This window comes from Myotis brandtii, unplaced genomic scaffold (assembly GCF_000412655.1).
Source record: "Myotis brandtii unplaced genomic scaffold, ASM41265v1 scaffold344, whole genome shotgun sequence".
Classification (NCBI taxonomy): Eukaryota; Metazoa; Chordata; class Mammalia; order Chiroptera; family Vespertilionidae; genus Myotis; species Myotis brandtii.
Genome location: NW_005363247.1, coordinates 9,378,210 through 9,401,353, shown reverse-complemented (window position 1 = coordinate 9,401,353; position 23,144 = coordinate 9,378,210). Strand labels below are relative to the sequence as shown.

Here is a 23,144-nt window from a genome sequence, read left to right as displayed (position 1 = left end):
CATGACAGTCGATTTTCTCAGAGAAACAATTACTGATTTTACTCTTTAGTACCTTGTATTTTATATTAGCCTAGTTATAATAAATCACATTTTCCTAAAATGATAAAACATAGATATAAACTTGAAAACAAGTAGAAACTACAAATAAACTTCCACCTGTTACCATGAGAATTTTCAACACATTTTTTTAACCTTTTCTTCACAAGTTCTACTTAATATTTTACTATAGCCAAATTGCCTCTTAAGAATATTCTTGTGGCTTAAACTTTCCAAGTTTGTAGCCCAGGATTCTGTACTTGGTAGAATATGTTCATTATCTTGGAGGAAGATTGTGATCTGATTACTTACGTTTTGGCCCAAATTGTACAAAATCTATTAACCATGTCAGTTATTAGTATAAATTAACCTTATTTCCTTTTTCTATTTGGCCATAGAAAGTTTGAAATAAACAAAGTTTAATGATTTGCGGCTTTCTGGTGACTTTTTAAGAAAGATTAAATTCCTAATGAATTTTGTTTGAAATCTGTTCATTTTCATATTGCAGCCAGTCGGATGATGATTCTGGGTCAGCTTCAGGCTCTGGATCTGGTTCCAGTTCTGGAAGCAGTAGTGATGGAAGCAGTAGCCAGTCAGGTAGCAGTGACTCTGACTCTGGATCTGAATCGGGCAGTCAGTCAGAGTCTGAGTCAGACACTTCTGGAGAGAACAAAGTTCAAGCAAAACCACCAAAAGTTGATGGAGCTGAGGTAATAAATAAAGTATCCAATGAAGGAAGATTTATAACATTGATTCTCTTTTTTTAAAAACATGTTTTTATTGATTTTAGAGAGAGAAGAAGGGAGAGGGATAGAGAAATAGAAACATCTGAGAGAGAAACATCGATTGGCTGCCTCCTGCACGCCTTCCTCCCCACTGGGGATTGAGCCACAAGTTGGGGCATATGCCTTGACTGGAAAACATGCGCTGACCAGGAATTGATCTGGGGACCTCTTGCTTCATGGGTTGACACTCAACCACTAAGCTACACTAGCCAGATAATTTATAGCATTCTTTATCTAGCTTTTATAAACATTAATTTTAATTAAAATTTACTTTCAGTGATTTTCACTTATGGTTAAATATCTGTGGAATAATTGGCTTGGAAGAGAATATGTAACTATAAAACATCAAATACAAAATAAACACACACCAAACCTATTCTTCTTTGTGAGGCAGACATTGAGTTTCATGTTTAGTGTCCAACAGATAAATATTAAAGACTTTGTGAGATCTTTTTGTTACTTCTACAGTGTCTGATCTCTACTTTCAAGATCTTCATGGAGATACTTTATTGCTAGTAGCAGGAGAACTCTGCTTCCTTGAAGATAACTGATAGAATAAACTAAGGGACATTCTGTTTGTAAAAGCTACTACAAGACTCAATAAAACTTGTCTACACTTCATAATAGCATATGTAGTATTACTTAGAGATCCAATCCTAAGATGCTTGGACCAGAATATAAATAAACACATAGCTTTTTTCATGGAGAAAATATTGTCAGGAGAAAAAAAAAAGTTCTTAGTAATGTAGCTGATTTGCATTCTGACTTAAGTTCTTCATGTTTACTTCACACCAATTAGAAAAAATAAGCAGCCATACTTGGAGTAACACTGGTGTCTCATATTATCACTTTGTTTCTGAAAGTTAACTTGTAACACAAAAGAACATTGTCTATGAAACTTGCATAAATATTTATATGCAACTAAAGGTCAACATTTTATCTTTATTAGATTGCACTAATATTATATTACATGTGAGTAAGGAAGGTAATCTTTATTATTTGGAGGCAGTGAAAATGTTGGTAGTGCTTTTCAATAAAATAACCTCTTTTCAGTTTTTTTCAAAACTTTATCCTTTACTGGTCCATATTTCTATTATAGTTTTGGAAATCCAGCCCTAGTATTCTGGCTGTTCAGAGATCCGCAATGCTCAAGAAGCAGCAGCAGCAGCAGCAGCACCAGCAGCAGCAACAACAACAACAACAAGTTTCATCTAATAGTGGATCAGAAGAGGTGAGTTTTCATTATGAAAGCTAATATTTTAAAAGTAGGTGTGATGCCTAATTATTTAAGTAGGAAGGTACTTAAGAGATTATTAGAAATAATAAGTGTTTTTAAAGGATAGGAGATCACTACATTTAAATATGTGTATCAAGAGTCTTGAAATAGAGATTTTTACCTAATAATTGTACTTTTAAGGATTAATCCAAAATAAGAAATGGAAATTGGTGTGCATTTGCTCATCAAAGCAAAACTAGAAATAAGCTAAATGTGAATACCAGGAAAATACACATACATATGTGTTTACACACATATGAATGAAGAAATAATATACTGTTTAAATCATATTTATATAGAATATTAATAAAATTCTCAACATATTTTTAAAAGAATAGACTGCAGCTATAAACGCTGTAGTTCCTATGTGCATGTGAGCCTAATAGGGGAGAAAAATATTAAAATTTGACATACCAACAATTAAGATTCTTTATTGAGGTCATACTAGGCAATAATAATGGTCTCCAGAGTTGATAGATTCATTTTTTCAATTACAGTTGACATTCAGTATTATATTGTATCAGGTGTACATCATAGTGGTTAGACATTTATATAACTTACGAAGTGGTCCCCTCTCCCTTAAGTCTAATATCTACCTGGCACCATACATAGTTATTACAATACTAGAGGCCCAATCGCGTGAGGAGGTGCCCCGCCTCCCGCTGTGTGAGGAGGCACCCCATGGGCCGCCTAGAAAGTCAGGCTGGACCGTCCCTGACTTCTGCCCCAGGCCCCCCTTGCCCCCATGCCTGTGTCCGCTCCGGGCCGCCGGAGCTGCTGCACTGACTGGGGCAGGATCCCCTTTCTCTGCTCCAGGCCTCACCTTCACCTGTCCAGTTGTCCCCATAGGGTGTCCTGGCCTAATTTGCATATTACCTCTTTATATATTAAGATTATTGACTATATTCCCTGTGCTGTAATTTACATCTCTGTAACTCTTATAACTGCCAATTTGTACTACTTAATCCCTTCACCTTTTTCTCTCAGCCCTCTAACCTTCCTCCCATGTGGCAACTATAAGTTTATTCTCTGTATCTATAAGTTTCTTCCTGTTTCTATTCACTTTTTTTAAAAAAATTCCACATTTGAGTGGAATTATGTGGTATTTGTCTTTATCTGACTTATTTCACTTAGCATAATATCCTCTAGGTCCATCCATGTTGTTGCAAATAGTAAGACTTCATTCTTTTTCATGTTAGAGTACTATTCCATTTTATATATGTACCACATCATTATCCAGTTGTCTATCGATGGGTACTTATCTTCGGTATTTTATATGCAATGTTCTTTTTTTGTTTTTATTGATTTCAGAGAGAGGAAGGGAGAGAGAGACAGAAACATCAATGGTGATGTTTGATCCGCTGCCTCCTGCATGCCCCCTACTGGGGGTCAAGCCTGCAACCCAGGCATGTGCCTTGACCAGGAATTGAACCTGGATCTCCTGGTTCATGAGTCAGTGCTCAACCATTGAGCCACACCAGCGGGGCATTATAGCCTTTATTTTTAAAGTCTATTTTGTCTGATACAAATATAGCTGCTCCAGCTTCTTTTCATTTCCTTTTGCATAAAATAGCTTTTTCCATCTCTTTATATTCGGTTTGTGTGTGTCTTTCAATCTGAAGCGGGTCTCTTGTGCATGTTGCCAAATTGTTGTCTTATTTTCTTCTCCATTCAGCTGCCCTGTCTTTTGATTGGAGCATTTAATTCATTCCATTTAAAGTAATTATTTATAGGTATGTGGTGACTGCCATTTTATTTGTAGTTTTCATCATTTTTTTAAACTCCTTAAAGAAGTCCCTTTAACATTTCTTATAATGCTGGTTTGGTGGTGATAAACTCCTTGAGCTTCCTTTCTCCTTTCATGTTAAATGATAGCCTTGCTGAGTTGAGTAATCTTATTTGTAGGTCCTTGCTTTTCATCATTTTGAATATTTTATGGCTGTAAAGTTTCTGTTGAGGGAGCTCCCTTATATGTAACAGATGACAGATTTTAAAATTTTATACAAAATGCTGACATAATGTTTACCTAATTTCACTGGCTATATTATAAATTTGAATAGAAATGTTATTGATCACTTTATGTGCTAATGGTATAAACATAACAACATGGGAAAAAGAGGTTTTATATTTACTGTTACTAGCAAAGTGAACTTTAAATAATATGACAAGCAAAAATTTGATGTGATGGTTAAATTGCAATCATTAATAACATCTACTTTGATTATTTTTTTCCTACAGGATTCCTCTAGCAGTGAAGATTCTGATGACACATCGAGTGAGGTCAAAAGGAAAAAGCATAAAGAGTATGTGATTTTGTGCAATTAATTACTTGCTCTCATATCAAGAAAATCCTAATGATTCTGTATTTCTTCCTTTATTAGAAATTGTTACCAAAAATGGACTTTTGTAAACTCTTGGTTCATGACATTTGATTAGGTTAATTTAAACCATTAATTATTTTTTAAATATATTTTTACTGATTTCAGAGAGGAATGGAGAGGGAGAGATAGAAACATCATTGATAAGAGAGAGTCATTGATCAGCTGCCTCCTGCACACCCCCCACTGGGGATTGAAACCCCAACCTGGGCATGTTTCCTGACTGGGAAGCAAACCATGACCCCCTGGTTCATAGGTCAACGCTCAACTACCTAGCCATGCCTGCTGGGTTAAACCATTAATTCTTAACATTTATTTTTCTGTGATGACTTAAGGTTTTTGTGCTACTTGTTTATCTCCTATAACTCCTCTCCCTTATATATTTTTAAACTTCAAAATATCTGCTTATTGATAATGTCAGAAAAATCTTAACTTCAGTATAAAGGTGTAAAGGATCAACTGATGATGGATTTGGGGTGATTCTGTTAATTTATGTTAACAGTTATTCTTACTATTCATCTGCACATGAAATTTACTTTGTAGAACTCATTTAGGAACTCACTATAATTTCTTCAAGTATTAGAAGTACTTCAGATTCTCAATTCAGATATTTAGATGGTCTGAGTTTTTTTCCTCTCATTGTTTTCGAAAGCATTTTTCTATTGTCTCTTCTTCAATTTTCTTTGATATTTTGCATTTTTACTTTGATATATCTAGCTTTGAATCTGTTACTCTGCTTTTGCATCTAATCTTATGCATCTTTAATATGAAGATGCATATCTTTTATTAGTTTCTGAAAATTCAGTCATTGTATCTGGATATTTTCTCTCTCTAGTACTACTATTAATAGATGTAAATTTGTCTTGGATCATATCCGTTGTATATATTTATTGGATCATCTATTCTATCTTCCATGAATCTTACTATATCATGTTTTATATCTTTTTATTTCTATGCTACAATCTGGCTAATTTTCCCAGATCTGTCTTCTACTTTACTAAGTTCATTTTCAACTATTGTGTCTCATCAGATATGTAACTCTTCTCCAGTTAGTAATTTCTAAACTCAACATAGGTGCAAGCAAAGAATAAGAGTAATGTCGGGCCGTAACCGGTTTGGCTCAGTGGATAGAGAGCATCAGCCTGTGGACTGAAGGGTCCCAGGTTCGATTCTGGTCAAGGGCATGTACCTTGCTTGCTGGCTCGATCCCCAGTAGGGGGCGTGCAGGAGGCAGCCCATCAATGTTTCTCTTTCATAAATGTTTCTAACTCTATCTCCCTTCCTCCTTGTAAAAATCAATAAAATATATATATTTTAAAAAGAGTAATGTTGGATGATTAATAGACTTGCTTGGATATAAAAATCATAATTTATATTATAAAAATATAATATGGAGACTTTTCATATATTCTGCCACTTGTTACTGCTAATGTGTAAACTCTGAAAAGATTTCAAGCCGAAACCGGTTTGGCTCAGTGGATAGAGCATCAGCCTGCGGACTGAAGGGTCCCGGGTTCGATTCTGGTCAAGGGCATGTACCTGGGTTGCGGGCACATCCCCAGTAGGAGATGTGCAGGAGGCAGCTGATCGATGTTTCTCTCTCATCCATGTTTCTAACTCTCTATCTCTCTCCCTTCCTCTCTGTAAAAAATCAATAAAATATATTTAAAAAAAAACAAAAACAAAAAACCCTCAACAAAATAAAAAAAAAAGATTTCAAGATAAAATAGAATTTGTTTCTCTATTATGTTTTTATTATAAACCAGATCTTATCATATGTACTTGCTTATGTAACCATTAACATAGTCATTAGTACAAGAGATTCAGAGCAATGGAGTAGAAGCAGTGACTGTGAGACAGTTCTTATATAGAACTCAGTGTAAATCTTTTATTTGGAATTTATATTATGGCAGAATATTAAAATGTGTGTCCACTATTTTGTTTGTACATGTTGATTGGAATTAGACTAAAAATAGTAATGTAGGTAATAATTAAAGGTTGAGATGGGCTGATTTTTCAAAAATATCTTTTCCCATACTCTGTTTTAAGTTTTTTGATGAACATGTACTATTTTTTAAAATCAGTTTTGAAGGGTATATTTTTAAATTCACTATCTCCAGATAATTGTAAGAGATTTGAATTTTTGTTTTTAAGTGGGTAAGTATGATCAATATACAATATTTTAAAAATTAAACCCTGTGTTTCTTAAAATTAGTATACTGTTTTCATCCATAGTGATAATCAAACTAACATTTATGTATGACCATTCATTGAGGTATAAAGTAAATGATTAACAAAACTCTGGAGTTATGGGAGAAATCTATGACAAATATTTTCTAGAATGTTTTTCTACAGACACAAGTGTTTTTAGTATGCATGAAAGCAACAATATTTTTAATATTTAGAATACAATTTATTTTATTATTTTTGTATTTTATCAGATAAAATTTGCAATAGGATGTAAAAATAAATAAATGTATTTTATATATTTTACGTACAGTGAAGATTGGCAGATGTCTGCATCAGGATCTCCATCTCAATCTGGTTCAGATTCAGAATCTGAAGAAGAAGGAGATAAAAGCAGTTGTGATGAAACGGAATCTGATTATGAACCAAAAAACAAAGTTAAAAGTAGAAAACCTCAAAATAGGTAAGAATGTTCTCGATTTGCTGAAAATTGTTGGTTATAGAAGGTATTTATTCTTTTTGTATATAGTTTCTCAACTCTGGTTTTATGACATTGTTTCTATAAAACACCCCTCTCTCCCTGGTCTTTCCTAGATCTAAGTCAAAAAATGGAAAGAAGATTCTTGGACAAAAAAAGAGACAGATTGATTCATCTGAGGAGGACGACGATGAAGATTATGATAATGATAAAAGAAGTTCTCGTCGCCAAGCAACTGTCAATGTGAGCTATAAGGAAGATGAAGAAATGAAAACAGATTCTGATGACCTCCTTGAAGTCTGTGGAGAGGATGTTCCTCAACCCGAGGAAGAGGAATTCGAAACAATAGAACGATTTATGGATTGTCGGATTGGGAGAAAAGGAGGTATTTAAAAACAAAACACATTTACTGTTTGGTGGTTTCAATAATATTACTAGATTAATAAAATATTTCTTGAAGATTTTTTAATTTTGAAAGCCAAGATTGTAGATTTTCTTCTGTTTTACTTATTTGCTGTAAAATATACTTTGCATTGCTTGAGTATTTTCTTCCCAACAAATAGGTATTTAATCTCAGTTCATGTATTTCAGATAAATATAAAATTTTTAACCTGTGTATTTGAGTTTTTCTGTTGCCATGCCTAAATAATAGTTATATAGGTACTTTTGATTTCACAGAGTTTGGTTTTTTTCTTTCTTGTTCTGATTTTGGAGAGTTTTTTTTTTTTTAATGTATTTTTGTTTTACCTCAAATATGTAGGTTAATTTTCCTTATCTTGACATGCATTTTTCTCCTTTTTGTATTATCGAATAAAACGGTAATATGCTAATTAGACAGGACATCTTCCATATGACCTTCCAGGCATCCTTCTGGACAAAGCCATGGTGGCGGGGCCGAGGCAGAGGCGGTTAGGGATGATCAGGCCGGCAGGGGAGAGCAGTTAGGGATCAGGCCATCAGGGGAGAGCAGTTAGGGGGATCAGGACGGCAGGCAGGTGAGTGGTTAGGAGCCAGTGGTTTGGGATTGCAAGAGGGATGATCACCTGCCGGTTTAGGCCCAATCCCATAGGCATCCCCTGAGGGGTCCTGGATTGGAGAGGGTACAGGCCATACTGAGGGACATCCCCCCTCCCCCATGCACAAATTTTGTGCACCGGACCTCTAGTCTACACTAATAAAAGAGAAACATGCAAATTGGGGTTACTCCGCTACGCCCACCAGCCAATCAGAGTGAGTATGCAAATTAACCCAACAAAGATTGTGGTTAATTTGCATACGCAGGCGTGGAGCGAAGACTGAAGACAGCGTAGAAGGAAGCCAAGTGCTGCAGAAGGGAGCAAAGCAGTGGAGAATGGAGGGAGCAGAGGCAGCGGAGACGGGAGTGGAGCCGAGGCAGCGGAGAAGGGAGCGAAGCCCGCCTTGGTGGGTTTCACTCCCTTCTCCGCTGCTTCACTCTGGCTGCAGGAAGCCCTATTCTTGCAGGAATCTTTCTGCAACAGGCCTCTAGTTGAGATATAATTGACATATAGCATTGTATAAGTTTAAGTTGGACAGCATAATAATTTACCTGTATTGCAAAATAATTACCACAATAAGTTTAGGTAACATCCAATAGCTCATAGATACAATAAATAAAAAAGGAAAGAAAGAAAAATTTCTGTAGTGTGAGAATTTTTAGAATCTGCTCTCTTAGTAAGATGTAGTACATAGACACAATGGAATACTACTCAGCCATAAAAAAAGGATGAAATAGCGCCATTGGCAACAGCATGGATGGACCTTGAGAGTATGCTAAGTGAAATAAGTCAGTCAGAAAAGGCTAAGAACCATATGAATTCACTCATGTGAGATATAAAACTGAAACTCATGAATACAAACACCAGAGTGGTGATTGCCAGAGGGGGCCCTAATATATGGTGACAGGAGAAGATTTGACTGGGCCGTGAGCACACAGTGCAATATACAAATCTTATAATATAAAAACCCACACCCGAAACCTATATGTTCATGTTGACCAATATCACCCCAGTAAATTTAATTTAAAAAAAAACAAAGAATCTACTCTCTTAGTAACTTTCAAATCTACCATATAGCAATGTTGACTATAGTCATTATGTTATACATTACATCCTAGTACTATTTATCTTATAACTAGAATTTTGAACCTTTTGGCCACTTTCATCATATTCCTCCCACCTCTGGTAACTATAAATCTAATCTCTTTTTCTACTAGGTTGTTTGGTGTGTGTTTTTTTTTAAGCTTTTGTACATGAGAGCATATAGTATTTGCCTTTCTCTGTCTGACCTATTTCACTCAGCATAATGCCCTCAAAGTCCATGTCACAATGGCAGATTTCCTTTTTAATGGATGGTAATGGATGATAATATTCATATATATGTATGTGTGTATATATCAAACTTTCTTTATCCATTCATCTGTTGCTGGATGGACACTTAGATTGTTTCCTTGGCTTGGCTATTATAAATGATGCTACAGTGAACATGGGGGTGCAGATATTTCTTTGACATAGTGATTTCAGGCATGCAGTTTTTAAAAATGATTTTAAGTTATTTTAGTTTCTAATTATCAGTCTCCCAATCAACAGTTATTGTATATTGCTGTATACTCTTAGGTTTGCCACTAAGTTTTGACCTTGTTTTTTCTAATTTTAATACTGAGGTGATTAAATTAGATAATTTTTCTGTTCTAAAATTCTGAGTTTTTATTGCATACATATAATGTAACTTCACATAAATTCCTGTGCCCTGATATTTGACTTAAGAGAGCATATATTTCTCTATTCATATTCTTTAATTTTTGAGTTGAATGGAAGTATTCCTAGAACAGAATTACAGGGAATGTATTGTGCTTTGCTTTTCAGCTACTGGTGCTACAACAACCATCTATGCAGTTGAAGCAGATGGTGACCCAAATGCAGGATTTGAGAAAAACAAGGAACCAGGAGAAATCCAATATTTAATTAAATGGAAAGGATGGTCCCATATTCACAATACTTGGGAGACAGAAGAAACCCTTAAACAGCAGAATGTTAGAGGAATGAAAAAATTGGATAATTATAAGAAAAAAGATCAGGAAACAAAAAGATGGTAAATGTGACATGTATTATTAATATTTTTATAGATTTAAGATTATTACTAAGGTTTTTATTAACAAGGAGTACATGTTACTGATAGTTTTTTGGGGGACAGGTTATTTAGGCAAGATTTTGAAGCATGTTCCTTGCTTTAATATTTCAGGTTGAAAAATGCTTCTCCAGAAGATGTGGAATATTATAATTGCCAGCAAGAACTTACAGATGATCTGCATAAACAGTATCAAATAGTGGAACGAATCATTGGTTAGTAATAAATGTTTCTAATTAAACATCTGAAAAAAATCTTAAATTTACTGCTTACACATTAAACACAGTAGCTTGCTTTTATGAAATAATAGAGTATTGTAAAACATGATTAATTTTTACTTGTGTAGTTTTTAACAAGAATTATTCATTGGGTAAGATTTAATTTTAAACAAAATCTGATTTATCTCACAGCTCATTCCAATCAAAAGTCAGCAGCTGGTTATCCTGATTATTATTGCAAATGGCAGGGCCTTCCATACTCAGAGTGCAGCTGGGAGGATGGTGCTCTCATTTCCAAAAAGTTTCAAGCATGTATAGACGAATATTTTAGCAGAAATCAGTCAAAAACCACTCCTTTTAAAGATTGCAAAGTGAGTATTATTTGACATTTTTAATATTGAAAATGTATTTGTGCATCTTAAGTATTACAAGTCCAGGTTAGAGAGTTAGATCCTGATTTTGGATAGGCTAAGAAAGAGAACTACTTGGTTGGTAAATCTTATAGGAAATGATATTCCTGTAATTACTGTGTGATCTTAGATGTGGCACTGTCTTTTAGCCTTAGTGAGCAAAACTGTCAGAAAGATGATAAATTGGTGGTGGTAGTTGTGGTGAGTAAGTTTGGGACAAAAAATAGAACATCCTCTGGAAACTAGGTGTATATGATTGGTTTAAAAGGTAGTGAATATTTTCTTTGAAGGTAGGAAAGGAAAAGTCACGTATCTATAAGGTATCCAGGCCTACCATGCCTAATATAAGATCTGTGTACTTTAAGTTATTATTAGTGATAATTTTGGGGTCTAAGTACCACTGGAATTTCTTATTACAAGATTGAATTAAATTAATAATGGTAACTTAAAAATCAGAAATCCAATAGGAGGGTAAGCCAGCTTTATGATTTATTTCTATGTCAGGGCTTAGCAGTGCTTAAAGTGAATGGATAACATAGCTTGAAATACAAAAGACCCAAATATTTCATCAGGAACTTAATTATCTCTTTAATTTTTCATTCAAAAGGAGGGCAAAATGTTTCACTGTATGTTCTTGTTATAATAATAGAAGACAGTCTCCTTTAACTGAATCAGGTATATTTTGAGTCATGGAATTTCTGAATTTGATTTGAGATGATATATTTCAAAATTTATGGGAAAAACTGACATTTTTCATCCTTTAATATAATTTCTTACATTTAATAATTTTTCATATTAACATTTATTTCTACTAAAGGTATTAAAACAAAGGCCAAGATTTGTAGCCCTAAAGAAGCAGCCATCCTATATTGGGGGACATGAAGGTTTAGAATTAAGAGATTATCAACTGAATGGTTTAAATTGGCTTGCTCACTCTTGGTGCAAGTAAGTGTATTTTGAATCATCTGTTCAATTTGAGAGGGTAAGATTGTTACAATTATAGGATTTGGAAAAGATTCCCCAACATAAAGAATGAGACCCTTTAGTATTTATATGCAGGTCTTTGAATTGCTTGTACATAAACAATACTTATTACATACTAAGAAGAAAAAGTAATGCCGTTTTTAGTTTAACCTGTCACAGTACTTAAGTTTTTATTCATCTTAAACTCAGAACATATATATTCCTATCCCACACTAGTCTTGGACTATTTCTCTTCTTCCCAGTTATTTCTAATACCCGGTTAGCCCTTCCATTTTTTCCCCTCTCTTTCATGTCCACTGCTCCATTATTAACAATATAAGGTGACTCTAGGGTGCTTTTTATTTTTTTTTAACTTTACCATAGCTATAGTTTTTCCTGCTATATGTTCTTCCTACTTTTTACTTAATATATTCAAACTCTACCATTGGAAGATGGATTGAGTTCTTGGCTACATAGTTGATTAATTGGAAAATACTTTCAATTTCTAAGATTCTTCTGCCCTAAAATGGTAAACTCCCTCTGCTTTTCTTATACCTTTACCTTTGTTATTTATAGCTAATAAAAGTGGTATATTGTATATAATACCTTTCAGATTAATTTTATTTAACTGGTCATATAAACTTATACTTGAATTATGTAAAAAGTTTCTTTGTAAATTTGAATCTTTATTGCATACATGATTTTTGTTTTTAACTTTGTAGAGGAAATAGTTGCATACTTGCCGATGAAATGGGCCTTGGAAAAACAATACAGACGATTTCATTTCTGAACTATTTGTTTAATGAACATCAATTATATGGACCTTTTCTATTAGTAGTACCACTCTCCACTCTCACGTCCTGGCAAAGGGAAATTCAGACATGGGCTTCTCAAATGAATGCTGTGGTTTATTTAGGTGACATTAACAGTAGAAACATGGTAAGTGGTGTCTTCACAAATTTATGAAATATAGGCATACTTTTCTTTGAAGAGAAATATTTCATTTGTTTTTTGGTCTTAGTTTCTAACATAGAACTTGCCAAAAAGTAAGTGCTCAGTACATTTTTAATTGGCTGTAATTAAAAATCAAATTTTGGTTTAGTGTTACTTTATAGATTATTTTTTCTTTCTAATGGAAAATTTCAAATATACATGAAATCCAACAGAAGAGTATAATAAACCTCCATGTGCCTATCTCCAGCTTCAAAGTTTTAACTCATTGCCAGTTTTGTTTCATCTGTACCTCTACCTGGTATTTTCCTCCCAATTATTGGGAAGCAAATCACAGATATCATATTTCATCCATAAATGTTATTAAATGAGTTAATCACTAGTGTTGTGTTAACTTTCTTCAGTGAAAAGTGTACAGTATTAAAAGACCTGTGTGCTTTATTTTATAGAAGATTTTGATACATTTTACTTACATGGTTAACAGCTGGTTGGGTTATATAAGGAATAACAAAACTATTATATAATTTTTGTGTGTTTTGAATGGATTTTATTTTAGAAATTCAAGTAAAGTTATACTATTTAAAATGTGTATCTTAAAATTATCTTTAACATTTCTTGATAGATAAGAACTCATGAATGGATGCATCCCCAGACCAAACGGTTAAAATTTAACATACTGTTAACAACTTATGAAATTTTATTGAAGGATAAGGTGTGTATTCCTATGTTTTTGTTTGATGGATGTCAATTTTTTCTTTATAATGTGTGTGGATAGAATGAAATAGTAAATTAAGGGTCAGCACTCTGTAGCCCAGCGGTTCTCAAAACCTGTGGGTCACGGCCCCTTTGAAGGTCGAACGACCCTTACACAGGGGTCGCCTAAGACCATCCTGCATATCAGATATTTACATTACGATTCATAACAGTAGCAACATTACAGTTATGAAGTAGCAACGAAAATAATTTTATGGTTGGGTCACAACATGAGGAACTATATTTAAAGGGCCAGAAGGTTGAGAACCACTGCTGTTGCCCTTGAACTAAGAAGAATATTTACATTTTAAAAGGTTGTAAAAACAAACCAAAGAATATGCAACAGAGACCATACCTTTGCCTGGAAAGCCTAAAATATTTCCTGCCTGGCTCTTTAAATAAAAGTTTGCCAACTCTTAACTTATATGAAACTAGTTTGGTATAGTGTGTTGATTTATGAGAGGAGGAAGGTAGGTAGCTAGCAGGATTGAACTGTCACTGCATGTAGCACTATGCTAAATGCTTTATAGCTATTGTCTTGTTTCTTTATAATATCTCAATTCTCATTTACTTTACAAGATACTGCTATCTCTATTTTATTGGAAAGAAAAATCAAGTCTCAAAAGGATAATGAACTTAACCTAAGGTCATACAACTATTAAGTAACAGAATAAAGTCTCTGATTTAAGTCAGACACGTGTTTATATATGAGAAATGTATAGTTCTAGAAGCATACGATGAATTCTATAATTGGAGTAAGATACTGTTTCAAATTTGTATTATGTCTTCTCCAAGTTGACATTAATAAAGGCTTTTCCTGGACTTGGGTTAAAAATCTCTTGTAAAAATTTTAAATGATATTAGTGTTTTGTTTTTAGTCTGTAAACTGATAAAAATGTTCACTTGATATTATGCTCTGTTTTCTAATGACTAAATTGTTCGTGGAAGGAACTTTATTTTCATGTTTAATTACTTGATTTGAGGATTCCAGTTAATCTTAAAATGATAAAATTTTCATTTGAAATCTGAGTTAGGTTTGGTTTTAATTTTAATTTGCCTCATTTTAATAATTTGAATTACGGTCAAATGAGAAGCATAAGTTTGAATTCAATTTTTCTCTCAAAATATTAACTATATTTTTCTGTTCATTTTAAGGCATTCCTTGGCGGTCTAAATTGGGCATTTATAGGTGTAGATGAAGCACATCGATTAAAGAATGATGATTCTCTTCTGTATAAAACTTTAATAGACTTTAAGTCCAATCACCGTCTCCTTATCACTGGAACTCCTCTACAAAACTCCCTCAAAGAGCTCTGGTCTTTGCTTCATTTCATTATGCCAGAAAAGTAAGATAAATCGGGATATACAATGTTAATGTTTTTATGCTAAGTTTAGCAGGAAGTAATAGTGTAGGTAATAAGGTCAATAAGAGATTTTGTTGTCCTAAAACATTGGCCCACAGATTATTAAGAAGGAAAAAAGGAAAATGGGATATTTTATATTTGTAAGTGCTATGTTAATTTTCTCATTTTGTAAATAAATAAAGGAGCCCATTTTAATAAAAGTTGATTTTGCCCATGTTCAGAATATACTTTGCTTAAAACACTCAAATCTGATTACTAGTAATCCTATTTTCTAAGTGAGGAAAACTAGACCAAATGTGTATAATAACTTCTTCAGGGTCACATACATACTCTATCTGTAGTTTCAGAACTTTAAGATTATATCATTTGAGAAATATTTTAGTGATAATTACTCCCATATTTGAAAAAACTTCATCTTTATTTAACTCAAGGATTTTCATAATTTTTATAAAACAACATATTTTATCTTTATGGATATATAATGGACTTGTTGGGAAGGATAGTTATTAAAACTGAAAAATTTTAGCTAATTTTTCCCTAAAAAAAAAAATCTATTTTTTGTTTACATATAATACCCTGAAAAAAATCTCATCTGCAATATGACTGTTTTTAGTGATTCTTCCATTTTCTTAACTTTGTAAGGTTTTCTTCCTGGGAAGATTTTGAAGAAGAGCATGGCAAAGGCAGAGAATATGGTTATGCAAGCCTCCACAAGGAACTTGAGCCATTTCTGTTACGCAGAGTTAAGAAAGATGTGGAAAAATCACTTCCTGCTAAGGTTGAGCAGATATTAAGAATGGAAATGAGTGCTTTACAGAAACAGTATTACAAGTAAGTTGTAAACTAAGCACATGATCTAAACATTTAATTATAAATAAGCGCCCTATACTTGTCACATTGAGGTGTCCCCATCCCCCCAATAGGGCCTTAAAACAGTTATAATTCTTGAATCCTGTGGCATATTGGGGCAAAGAAAAATTTAATGGCAATCAGTGTTCAGTGGCATCACCCATCATGGGTAATACAAAACTAAGTCATTAACCTTTTAACACATCATTAGTTGTTTTCTATTTCATACTTTATAGAGGGTTCCTTTTAAGTGTTAGGATTTCCATGGTATTAAGGCATTGTTATATAATTACTAGAGGCCCGGTGCACAGATTTGTGCACTGGTGGGGTCCCTCAGCCTGTCTTGCACCCTCTCACAATCTGGGACCTCTTGGATGTTGGAGAGCCAGTTTCAGCCCGATCCTTGCAAGCCAGGTAAGGGACCCCAATGATGCACGGATTGCATTGGGCTGCTTTCAGCTTGATCCCCCCAGGCCAGGCTGAGGGACCCCACCAGTGCATCAATCTATGCACCAGGCTCTAGTCTATATCTATATATAAAAAGCCAGCGACTGGAATGGCTTAACAACCAGAACGACTGGTCGCTATGACGCCTACTGCAGCCAGCGAACCGGCTGATAAGGGGGTGGGGCCAACCTCCCGCGGCCCCTCCCCTCGGCCAGCCCCACCCCTGATCAGCCTCTCTGCACCCCGATTGAGGGTGGGGCGGCCAGCCAAACACCTTGCGGCCCTTCCCCCCGGCCGGCCCTTCCCCTGATCACCCTCCCTCTACCTCAATAGGGGGCAGGCCAGCCGGCCAACCTCCTGCAGCCCCTCCTCCTGCCTGGCCCCACCACAGGACTGGCTAGCCAACCTCCCCCTGGCCACTGACCCAATTGGCCCCCCACCCCATTCAGGGGCGGGGCAGGCCAGCCCACAGCCCCACCCCTAATCTGCCCCCTCACCCCAATCTGGGGCAGGGCCTGCTGGCCAGTTGCCCTCAGCCCCTCTCCCCAGCCAGCCCAGTCCCGATCAGGGTGGGCTGGCCAGGCAACCTCCTGCCGTCTCCTCCTCCCGACAGGCCCAGCCCCGATCTGCCCTGATTGAGCCGGGCCGGCTGGACTCCACCCGTGAACGAATTCGTGCACTGGGCCTCTAGTATGCATATAAGATCTTTGGTTAATCTCTTCCCACGCTCCCCTCTCCCCTCTTCCCTCTGAGATTCATCAGTCTATTCCATGTTTCCATGCCTGTGGTTTTTGCTCCTGCATGGAGCGTCTACCCCCTGGTGGTCAGTGCACGTCATAGCTACCGGACAGTCAGCCGGTCGCTTAGGCTTTTATATATACATATACATGTACATATACATATACATATATACATATAGATGATCATTATGTAATGGACAGATAGAGGTAGAGACCATAAAGAGAAATTTAAAAAAATATTTAGGTCTGCTTTTTTTTTTTTAATAATAAATCATTTTGTATAATAATGAGTTAATAAATCTAATCGCATGACACATCTATTTAAATATCTAATTGCATAAAATGTACTGCATGCATTTGAATTCTCAGAAGCCTATTTTATTGTAAAATCTGTAATGCCATACATTTAAAGGAATAAATTTATTGCATGAATTTTAGGTTTTTATTATGGAAAATTCCAAATATATACAAAAAGAGGATAGTGTAATAAATTCCCATTATTCCACTTAGTTTTTTTCAACTCATCCAGTCTTTTATCTAGCCTCCTCCACTTCCCCCAACTACTATCATTTTGAAGCAAATGAGAGATATAACTGTTTTAAGTACCTTTTAAGACTGTAAAAAGGAAGAAAATAAAAGGTGATAGAAAACAAAGTGGTTTATGATGAGAAGAATTGTGTATAATTGGGAGTAATAAAATAATCACCCATAATTTTTCCATAACTTGTGTAATTGTAATTTAGAGAAATGGCTAAAATAGGTATTCTCATGAGATTTCTTTTAGGTCTGTACATGAGCTACCTATGGAGTGAAACTTATAGAAAGGTTAAGATAGACAATACAATTGACCATTTTTAAAGTAAATTTTTTGGGGAAGGATACATACATTCTACTCATCTATGTTACATTAAACTTTTAACATTTTTATTTAATAGTTCAGATAACAAGTTATCGTTAGTCTTATGAACGAGGTCTATCAGTCTTGTGAACAAGATTTAGTCCATTATATGAAGCTGTTAACTTCCTAGTGGTAAAATTTTGCTTTGGTGCTTGATTATTTTTTATGGTTTTATAATTCATCCTGGTATTGTCCTCTTCTAAACACCATTTTCTTTCTTTCTTTTTTTTTTTTTTGGACAGATGGATATTAACTAGGAATTACAAAGCCCTCAGCAAAGGTTCCAAGGGCAGTACCTCAGGCTTTTTGAATATTATGATGGAGCTAAAGAAATGTTGTAATCACTGCTACCTCATTAAACCACCAGACAATAATGAATTCTATAATAAACAGGAGGCCTTACAAGTAAGAATTTTAAAATACTCTAATTTTGGTAAAACAAAATTCTAGAAATGTTTATTTCAGTTATAACTGAAAATGGCTTTAATATATTGGTTAGAAGTTCTCTTTGGCTAATGTATATCTAAATAATGGTGTTTGTTAGCTTTTAGTCTTTATCAACGCATTTAAAATTATAATTTATCCAATTATTTTGATCATTTTTCTAAAAATGGATCTTTCTAATTATGAGCTGTTATAATTTATCCAGCAAATCTTATTGTATTCATAATTGTGAAAAAAAAATTCACTAATAATGATTATGCTGAATATGTAATGATGGCAAATGGTTGTCTTAAGAAGGATATCTTGACTTCAGATCTTACCCTTCTCACTTCAGAAAGACAGATGAGAAGTGTGAACAAAGTAGTTGACATTCAGTCACAGTAATGCTTTGAAGTGCTAGGATCATGAAGTTCTATATGTATAAACTAGAATACATTTTCTTACTCTTTCAAAACCTTTGAATGCTTAGTTCCAGTGTATTGTTTTTCAGCTTACATTTTTGGGGAAATAGTGTAATAAGTAGCAAATAGAGTGAGACCATGTCTCTTTTTTTCTCTTGAAAATATAACAAAAACCTAGGTGCCAAGTGGCAAGAAAATTTTTATCCTAAAGCATAGAGCAAAATGATAAAGGCCATCCTAGAAGATTTCGTAAACTGAAAACAAATTGTTTTCCAACTTTATGAAAATTTAAAATCTCAATTTAAAATTAAACTTGTGTTTAAGTGGTGGGGCATTTGTTTCATTTGATTAGTTCTTTTAGAAATTATAACAGTTGTAATTTATTGTTTCCTTAGCACTTAATCCGTAGTAGCGGAAAATTGATTCTTCTTGACAAGCTGTTAATTCGCCTAAGAGAAAGAGGCAATAGAGTTCTTATTTTTTCTCAAATGGTGCGGATGTTAGATATACTTGCAGAGTATTTGAAATATCGTCAATTCCCCTTTCAAGTAAGCATTTCGTTTTGTCATTTTTGTTGATTTAAATTTCATGGAATTCCTCAACATATTCTTAAACCTTTGAAATTCTTCTGTAAGTGAAGATTTTTATAGAAACTACTTTCCTTTTAAGAAAATGTGTGTTTAAAAATTCTATTTGTGATCATTCCTTTTTCTTCTTGACCTTACATTTAACAGCAAAACAATTTTTCTTCAACTTTTCTTTTAATTCTGTATTTCTCTTCTGTGCTCAAATCTAAAGGAGCATCCTTATGTATTAGGCTTTAGTCTGAGGAAGGAAAAAACAGATTACTCCTTGTGAATGTTATCAGGACAGTTGCAGATTCTGAAGATTTATGTGCTCATAATTATTCTAATGCATAGTTTGCTGAATAAAACTTAATGACCTTAGAGAAGATACTAGCGACCAAAATTGGCTTATATTCTGTTTATTCAGTATTTACTTTGAAATTCAACATAATTAAAGCAAATATGGATGAGTGTTCAGTGTTAGAGTTAGGTGCTACTTCCAGAATTTTATATTTTATAATCTTAATCCAGTATATACAGCTAGTGAATTATGTGTATTTGGTTCAAGCATTAGAATAGAAGTAGAATTAAAATGATCAACCTCAACACACATAATCCCTGCTCTGTTGGTGTTTACAGCCTGGTATGGGAGATAGACATTAAGCAGTTAATTACAAACAAATATAACATTACATCTCTGGTAAGTCCTATGAAGGACAGGTGTTTGGTGATATGAACATGGTTTAGAAATATGTAGTCATTTAAGGGAAAAGTAAGAAAGAACACCATTGATTTTTTAAAAAACAACAGCTTTATTGAGATGTAATTTTTGTTTCATACAACTCATCCATTTAAAGTGCAGAATACATTGGTTTTTAATATATTCGCAGATATACATCACCACAGTCAATTATAGAATGTTTTCACCACTTCAAAAAGAAACTGTACCCTTTAGCTATCACCCTCTGTCTCCCCATTCCACCCCACATCCCCACCCCATCTATGTTGGTTTGATTTTAGGGAAATTTTTATGTGTACATGGTCAAATAAAAATAGTGTACAGCTCTGGCTGGGTGGCTCAGTGGGTTAGAGTGTTCTGTATACCAAAAGGTTGCGGGGTTTGGTTCCCAGTCAGGGCACATACCTAGGTTTTGGATTCATTCCCCAGTTGGGACACATACAGGAGGCAACAGATTGATGTTTTCCTCTCTCCCCCTTCCTCTAAAATCAATGAATACTTATCATCAGGTGAGGATTTTTTTTTTAAAAAAAGTATATGTACACACAGAAATACTGTGTGTGTGTGTGTGTGTGTGTGAGAGAGAGAGAGAGAGAGAGAGAGAGAGAGAGAGAGAGAGTGTGTGTGTGTTTTTTGTGGGGGTGAGGGGGAAGGGGGGGGGGGTACAAAAGTACTTGTAAGCAATTGTTCTCTGCCCCTAATTACTTCTCCTTTCCAGATCACTACCCAGAATCATTTTTTAACTTTATTTTGGTTTAGGTCATGCCTCAAAAAAATGATATCCCACTATTTTTTTAAAAGTTTTTTATTTTTAATTAATTTATTTTTTACTTGTATTTATATCAGAGGGGAATGGAGAGGGAGAGAGAGATAGAAACATCAACAATAAGAGAAAATATCATTGATTGGCTGCCTCCTGCATGCCCCCTACTGGGAATTGAGTGGGCAATTTGGGCATGTGCCCTTGACCGGAATTGAACCCAGGACCCTTCAGTCTGCAGGCTGATGCTCTATCCACTGAACAAAACCAGCCAGGGCAAAAGTTTTTTCTAATTGTAATTTTTAGTGAAAAAAGAAACACTTTAAAATTTTATATTTATTTTGGACATCTATTGGTTAGCTAATGTTTAGTAAGCACTTAGTATGTCAGGCACTGTGCTAAGTGTTTTACTGCATTCTCTCACTGAATCCTCTGTTTTCTATTAAGTAAGTAGTACTCTTATGTTACTAAGGATGAAACTGACAAGAAGAAAAGCCAAATCACTTGTCCAAGCCACTCATTAATACTCAAATGTGGGCTATTTGACTAGAGCCCCAAATCCGTGATTCTTAAACATTAACTAGAGGGCTTTTTCTGGAACTCACTCAGAGCTTCATCAGTCTGGGACAGAGCTCAATAATTTGCATTTCTAAAATGTATTACTTACAGAGGGTCTAGGGCAGAATGACAACCTATGTTATTTACTATTTGGGGAAGCAGTCCTAGTGATTAAGAGCACAGACTCCAGAGAAATAATGCCTCGTCATTGTTTTACTGCCTAAAAGTACTTTCTGCCCTTACAGTTTTAGCAAAAACAATGCTGAATTTTTATATATTACTTTATAATTTATTTTAATGCCTTTAAAGATTTTAAATTCTTTTATATGTGGTATTTTAATGTGTTTTATTCTAGAGATTAGATGGATCAATAAAAGGGGAGTTGAGGAAACAAGCTCTAGATCATTTTAATGCTGAAGGATCAGAGGTATGGATGCTTTTAAAATTGTAAATTGTTTCATTCATTATTTTTGTCATACTTGTAGTTTTTACAAAACATCTTATTGGTGGGAACCAATTCAATTTGCATGTCAGGTTTTTAAATTAATATGGTATGTTATAGAACGTTAATCTTTCTTAATACTATTGCAGCATAAGGCAGTTTGCTTTAAAGTAAATTAGCCCACTTTCATTGAAAAATTTATTTAAATTTGATGTTTATTTTTCCCATATATAGCTATATTTTGAAATCTTATTTGCTTTTGTAGAGGTGCATATATTTTGTTACTATTATTAAAAACTACCTTTCCGTTTTATTGGTAAGATATTTTTTAAATTCAAAAAGTGAATAATAAAACTCTCATATTGATTATTTTGAATTATAATTTGGAAGAATTTAAAATTGTCCCTATTTATAATTCCTTACAGGATTTCTGCTTTTTGCTTTCCACAAGAGCTGGAGGTCTAGGAATTAATTTAGCCTCAGCTGACACTGTGGTTATATTTGATTCTGATTGGAATCCACAAAATGATCTTCAGGCGCAGGCTAGAGCTCATCGTATTGGGCAAAAGAAACAGGTATTCTTTATCCCCTATTTATTTTTTTTTCCAGTTTGCTTTGAATCAGTGAAAACTTCATGTGGGATGAGCTTCAGTCTATATTCCAACATTTGGGTACTTCAGATTTGCAAAACAAATCCATTTAATTTCAGTTTGTGTCATCATGCATATCTTCACAGGTGAATATTTATCGTCTAGTTACGAAGGGATCAGTGGAAGAGGATATTCTTGAAAGGGCCAAAAAGAAGATGGTTTTAGATCATCTTGTGATTCAAAGAATGGACACAACTGGGAAGACAGTGCTACATACAGGTTCTGCCCCCTCAAGGTAGTTACTTTACTGTAAAAACTGTCATTTTAGAATCTTACTACATTCATTTTTTTTGAAATACTGTAAGCAGATCATTGAAGTACTACATTTAGTGTAATTTTTTTTTTTTAAAAGCATTGGACTAATTTCTAGTCAAAGACATAAATTCAATACCTGATTTCACCACTCTAGTTTTGTAATTTTGGGGGAAATCCCTTTAACATTTAGGCTTCAAGTTGTTTTCGTTATAAAATAAGTATACTATGATGCTTATCTAACTACTAGAGGCCAGGTGCACAAAAATTTGTACACTTGGGGGGAGGGGAAGGGGGGGTCCCTCAGCCCGGCCTGTGCCCTCTTGCAGTCTGGGACCCCTCGGGAGATAACGACCTGCTGGCTTAGGCCTGCTCCCGGGTGGCAGAGGGCAGGCCCAATCCCTAGGTGCAGCCCCTGGTCGGGCTTAGAGCAGGGCCGATTGAGGAGTTGGGGC

At 34.7% G+C, this 23,144-nt stretch overlaps 1 protein-coding gene and 1 long non-coding RNA gene across 3 annotated transcripts in view; one reads left to right on the top strand and one right to left on the bottom strand.

Annotated features, from left to right (window-relative positions):
• Positions 1–23,144, top strand: part of CHD1 (chromodomain helicase DNA binding protein 1) — a 72,371-nt gene that overhangs the window by 18,130 nt on the left and 31,097 nt on the right. Inside the window, exons 2-19 of one of the 2 annotated variants that reach the window (XM_005871533.2) lie at positions 545–746; positions 1,921–2,052; positions 4,336–4,400; positions 6,976–7,125; positions 7,257–7,525; positions 10,023–10,248; positions 10,399–10,499; positions 10,695–10,873; positions 11,730–11,857; positions 12,598–12,814; positions 13,449–13,538; positions 14,735–14,925; positions 15,586–15,774; positions 18,120–18,282; positions 19,118–19,270; positions 21,701–21,772; positions 22,213–22,362; positions 22,524–22,672. In XM_005871533.2, the coding sequence (XP_005871595.1) occupies positions 545–746; positions 1,921–2,052; positions 4,336–4,400; positions 6,976–7,125; positions 7,257–7,525; positions 10,023–10,248; positions 10,399–10,499; positions 10,695–10,873; positions 11,730–11,857; positions 12,598–12,814; positions 13,449–13,538; positions 14,735–14,925; positions 15,586–15,774; positions 18,120–18,282; positions 19,118–19,270; positions 21,701–21,772; positions 22,213–22,362; positions 22,524–22,672 (2,826 nt within the window). The remainder of the gene's footprint in view (positions 1–544; positions 747–1,920; positions 2,053–4,335; positions 4,401–6,975; positions 7,126–7,256; positions 7,526–10,022; positions 10,249–10,398; positions 10,500–10,694; positions 10,874–11,729; positions 11,858–12,597; positions 12,815–13,448; positions 13,539–14,734; positions 14,926–15,585; positions 15,775–18,119; positions 18,283–19,117; positions 19,271–21,700; positions 21,773–22,212; positions 22,363–22,523; positions 22,673–23,144) is intronic. The other variant, XM_014544007.1, reaches the window with a different exon arrangement.
• The window catches only part of LOC106726997, a 20,043-nt gene continuing 4,030 nt past the window's right edge, over positions 7,132–23,144 (bottom strand). The window contains exon 3 of the long non-coding RNA XR_001363158.1: positions 7,132–7,221. This is a non-coding gene — a long non-coding RNA (uncharacterized LOC106726997). The remainder of the gene's footprint in view (positions 7,222–23,144) is intronic.